At 34.4% G+C, this 5,799-nt stretch overlaps 1 protein-coding gene across 25 annotated transcripts in view; it reads right to left on the reverse strand.

Moving 5' to 3' along the window:
• The window catches only part of LOC108976888 (supervillin), a 423,491-nt gene that overhangs the window by 155,361 nt on the left and 262,331 nt on the right, over window positions 1-5,799 (reverse strand). Inside the window, exon 1 of one of the 25 annotated variants that reach the window (XM_018946307.1) lies at window positions 1,694-1,888. The exons of the other annotated variants lie outside the window; for them this stretch is intronic. Within the exon in view, the coding sequence (XP_018801852.1) occupies window positions 1,694-1,719 (26 nt within the window). The 5' untranslated portion in view covers window positions 1,720-1,888. Of the gene's footprint in view, window positions 1-1,693; window positions 1,889-5,799 lie in introns of those variants that run through there. 25 annotated transcript variants of the gene reach the window in all.

Consider the following 5,799-nt stretch of genomic DNA (forward strand, 5'->3'; position numbering starts at 1 on the left):
AAAATTCAACTTTTTTTTCTTAATAAAAATAAATAAATACCTAACAAAAATTTAAATTAATTTTATTGTTCAACAAAATGTATTAGGAAACGAAACCGATTATTTGCCATACCAATCAACATAATATAAGTACATATTAAGATATTTGAAGACTGGAGTAAACAACATTGGCGATAGCGTTAGTGCATGGCTATTTAACAATGGTTCCCGAAGTTCGAATCACAGTTGAAAACTAATCTATTTAAATATAACAATTTTCTAGTTATATCAAACGGCAATATGGCGGTGGCTACAGTTGTAGAATCCATCATTATGTCGAATAATGTCCAAGGTTATGACACAAGTAGAAGAAAAAGCTTAGCCAACTATTTAAAACAGCTTTAAGAGCTGTTAATATTCAGACAAAGCAGCTTTTTGCTTTCATTTCCGGTTTAATGGCTATGTATAGTATTTGATAACTTTTTATAGCCGCCTACGTTTGCTTCACAAATATTATCAAACAGTAAATCATTTTGAATAGAAACTAGTTTTGCTTTGTTCTACTGATAAATCTGAAATTCATTGGGCGCCTTATGCAGAAATGTACATAAGTGTATACTCATATAGGTGATACGTAATGATTTTGCAAATTAAAATGGTTATACTCGTATCTTCAGACTTGTTTCAATCTTGTTAAAACATTCACTTTTGTACATATTTGGTGCAAATTATATGAAAGACACTGAAGCACATACAAAAATACTTTATAAAAAGCGCTTTTATTGAAATTTAATATTTATGCACCGAAAAAACATTGACGAATTCACTATACCTTTCATTATTAAGTGCCACGACGTTTGTAATACTTTCGTCTGTCGGTAAACAAATATAGTTGATAGAGTTAGGGAACTCGAATCACCATAATCCACATAGAAACTTCCGAGTAATAGAAGTCAATTTTTATGAAATTTGACTTATATTGTCAATTCAAGAGTTCGAGTTAGGAAGAACTTCGTGTTAAGGAAGTTGAACTGTATATGCCATATAGTGCATATCTTGTCCACAGGAACCTACTTATTTGTCGGAGCCACCGATATCGGGCCACTATAGCATATAGCTGTCTTGCAAACTGAACTATTAAAATCATAACCCTGAATGGAAAACTTTTTAACTTGGCGAGATTTTTTCATGAAATCTTGATAATGATCTTTTTATACTCTTTTATATTATAAGAAATACACCCGTGTCAGGTATTAAAACCCAGCTATAATTCTTATTCGAAACTTCGTTCACTCCGGAGAAAATTGTATTGTTATTTCATACCTACTTTGAGGACAGCATTTAAAAATATTATATAAAGTAGAAAACATATATCACATCACTATAACTCGACGAATGGAATTTTTTATATATTCAAGAATGTGGCTTGTTGTATCAAGTGGAGGATATTAGAACCTGTAACACCTCAAAAGCTTAAAGAGAAGTCGATCCTCAAACTTTGCGTATCAACAATTAATGTGGTTTTCATGCATAAGCTTCCAAATCAGAAATTATCAAAACCACTCGAGCTGGTTATGCACTGAAGTCACTTGAAAAGAATAGCATATTCGAAGCTGAAGCCTCTTGAAAAATATTAAGCACATATGTATATGCACTACATACTCATAAACTATCACATATTCGTTATTATTCCAAAATTATTTGCTCTCATTACCGTTTTATCAAATTCACTGTATGCATTTTAGCGTCCTCCACATTTCACTTAAAACTTTTTTTTTATCAAAAATTATGTTAAACGTTATTTTCCCGTCAGTAATTTGTTTGCACAACCAACAAATAACACGAATATTACATAAAAATACCGTTAATTTTCCAAACGTGAAGGGTAAGCGAGACGAGCGCTCCACAAAAACAACAACCACCCACAGGCGTAACCGAATTGTGACTAAAGAAAAACAACCGTCAACATGTTGAAGCCCGTTAAAGTGTTGTCAGAGAAAAAAAAAAAAGACTACAACACAAACAACAACAACATCAGATAGCGGAAAATGTTAACATTAATGGCATTTGTTACTGTTAGGGTTGTTGTTGTTACTGTTACTATTGATGTTGTTGTTGCTCTGTTATGATTATTGTTGTTTTTGTTGCTATTGTTATTATTATTTTTGTTGTTATTGTTATTTTTTGTTGTTCTTGCCGTTATTATTGTTGTTTTTCCTATCACTGTTACGATTGTTGTCACTGTTATTATTATTGTTGTTGTTGTTACTTTAGTACAATACATCATATTCCAAGTCGGTTTTGCTCTGTTTGTTTTGTTTTTGTACTGTGTACTACACGATGTTTGAGCTTTACTATTTTTGTTGTTGTTGTTGTATGTACATTTGTTACTGTTTATGTTGTTGTGCCCTTTACACCTTTCTTCTGCAATTAACAGCCAAATGACAATAAAACACAGCGGCTAACTGGGAGGGTGGTGGCGCAACACATATGTATGTACATATTTACATACACACAAACGCATATAGAAGAACGGCTTGCGCAGAACGCAAAAGCGATGCCAGCCTATTGATAAAGCCATTTAGGTGCATAACTGCGAATATGGCATGTCTATTATATACACATATACATATGTGTATGTATTTGTGCATCTGTATGTGTGTATGCCTGTGGTGGAACGTTCCGCACTCTCATCGCTCCACTCTCTTGTCGCACTTTAATTAGCCATTGTAAAAAGTCATGAGCCCGTGCGATAAAAACACCGAGCGTAACCACAACAACAGCAAAAACAGCAAAAACAGCAATAACACAAACAGCAACTAATATTAAAAATGGATGTTGTAAAAAGTTGTTGAAAAATTGCGCAGGTGAATTGGGTGAATGGACGGATAGGTGACAATTCTTCAGCTGATTATTCTATTGTTGTAGCAGTTGAGTAAATAGCTTTGGGCACGCACGTTGTTGTTGTTCTTGTGAAGTTATGGTTGGCGCACCGATAGAATTTCTGTGGTTTTGCGAGGGAATTATTAAATTGAATTTTGAAATTTTTGCCTTGCATTTTCTATGTTGAATGTGTTTGGTTTTGTGTTTTTTTCTTTTTTTGTATATATGTATTTTTTTTTATGTTTGTGATTTTTGATGATTGTGTATGTGTATATGTATTTTATGTATGTGTGTGTGCATCAGTTACACGTATATATCAATGAGTTGGGTAATAATCAACTAAAAAAAGTAAATAACAATAAAATGCGAGAACTTACAACGAAGGCGAACAACAAGTTCGGACCAGCATTCGCTTGGGGAGAACGCTGACAACCCGCTAAAGTAGTACTTGTATTTATAATGAAGTGCAAATTATGCACTCTTTTTTGAAAGAATTTCTATATATGCTTCACAGTTAAAAGTGCTTATGTCGATTTAATACAAATATTTGATTTTGGACGTTCAATTTATATGTCAGCTATATGCTATAGTGGTTCGATCTGAACAATTTCTTCAGACATTATATTACAGCCTTCGATAATAATCCATGCCAAATTTCGTAAATATATCTTATCAGATAAAAAAGCTTTTCACACAGGGACTTGAATTTGTTCGTTTAATTTATATGACAGCTATATATTATAGTGGTCCGATCTGAAGGATTTCTACAGAGAATGTACTACTACCCTAAGCAATGATTTGAGCCAAACTTAGTGAAGATATTTCATAGAACAAAAAAAGTTTCATACATGGACTTGAATTTGATCGTTCAATTTGTATGGCAGCTTTATGTCATAGTAGTTCGATCGGAACGATTTCTTCAGAAATTGTTTCTTTACCCCAAGCAATGATTCGGGCCAAATTTGGGGAAGATATCTCGGATAAGAAAAACATTTTTATACTAGAACTTCATTTTGATGGTTCAATTTGTATGGCAGCTATATGCTATAGTGTTCTGATCTGAACGATTTCTTCAGAGATTGTACCTTTCTCCTAAGCAATAATTTGAGCAAAATTTAGTTATGATATGTCAGTTTGTATGGCGGCTATAGGCTGTTGTAGTTCTTCTATACCGACGGTTCTGACAAATGAGCAGTTTCTTGGGAAGAAAAGTTCATGTGCGAAATTTCAGAACTTGGATGTTACAAACTACATGGCTGTTTATGATATAAAAAGTTGTTGAAGCTAAGAACTTTTTATTTCTTATAAAATATACGTAATAATTATAAAATATAAATTATAAATAAAAAACAATTAAAAGTTAAGGAAATTTCGTTCCATACCTCTCAGTATGAAGAGGTATGGTAGTAATTTTGACAGCAAAGTTTTACTTTTTCGAAGCAAACTTGGTTGAATAGTGATAGATCTTTGATAACATTTCAAATTTGACACAAAATAATGTCATAAAAATCAAATTATATTAAAATGTTGCCTACATTTTGGCGCCAATTTTAAAATGTGAAGGTCAAATCAAAGCCAACAGGCTAGAATAAAGGATAAAACAACAAAACGCTAGAAATACTAGAATATTCAATTTTTTTATAAAGATATATTATATATATTCCATAAACCCACTCGGCAACCACGTGCCACTGCGGCAAATAAGTGCTTGCGTCGGGCAATAAGCGCAGAAACAGATTTTCGAAAAAGCCATACGCCACTTATACGCACTGATTTTTCACAACCTTTATTGCTTGGCATTTCTTTGCTTCCTCTTGCCAGCTTTCAGCTATTTGACACAGAAGCCGCCGACACAGCGGCATGATGGTCTGAATGAAAGCATGAAGTGCGGCAAATGAGCGACCAAAATGAGTAGAAAAGTACCATGAACAGCGTGTGGTAATTAGACAGTCAGTCAGTTAGACTGTCAAGCACTCAGCTGACCATACACCGTTATACAATTAGGTAACAAATAAGCCGCTTAAGCGTCGTCGGATGCGCGCTGATGATGGTGACAGTGCCATATCACAAATACGGATGGAAATGGTGGCAGATGAGTATACATATATATTACCATATATAGTAGCTACATGTATTTAAATATGTTTAGACCGCAGAGCTGCAAGAAAATTTTGGAAAATGTTGGCATGGAAAAAGGGAAAGGCAAACTTTGATGCGAGCTAGAGAAAATATTTATAAATACACATGTATTTATGTACTCAACAACAGCGCATTCATCAGCACTGACCGTTGCGCCATACTTAGTTAGTTAGTTGGTTAATTTACGCTGATGACATTTTCCTTTCATTCACCAGCGTCTGTCATACATACGCCAGTTTTTTGAACTTTCCTCCGCAACAGTCTCTTCGTTTCGCCGCCAACTATTTCTTTGGCTGCGGATTTAAAAATAAACACAAAAGAATAACAATGTGTCTATGAGGGATTTGAAGTTTGACGTGCGCGATAAAGAAAACGATCATAAGTCGTATTAAATTTATTAGCATTTGGCTTTCAATAAAACAACTTCAATAACAAAGCAACGGCGACAGACACTCGCAATCGCTCATACGTCTACTAATTCCATGGCGCAGCATTTCGTCAGTCACCGCTACTAAAAAAAATCTCATAAAATTAATTTTTTTCTTTAAACTGCCATCATTTGGCCGACAGACAAGTGCCACATAAAAAAGTGTGTTGAAAGGTGATCGAGTGTTCGGCTTTGTGATTGTCAGCGGTCCAGTGGGTCAGCTTGTTGTTTGGACAGCCAGTTTGGGCCGGCATTGTCAACAGAAAAATTTGGTAAACCACTTATTCGCAACAGCGCTTTGTTGCTATTTGTACGGGCGTGCGGTATAATGAAAGCGGTGGGAAGGCGTGTTTCACATGTTACTCGTGGCG

Source organism: Bactrocera latifrons, unplaced genomic scaffold (assembly GCF_001853355.1).
Source record: "Bactrocera latifrons isolate USDA-ARS-PBARC rearing strain unplaced genomic scaffold, ASM185335v1 scaffold_81, whole genome shotgun sequence".
Classification (NCBI taxonomy): domain Eukaryota; kingdom Metazoa; phylum Arthropoda; class Insecta; order Diptera; family Tephritidae; genus Bactrocera; species Bactrocera latifrons.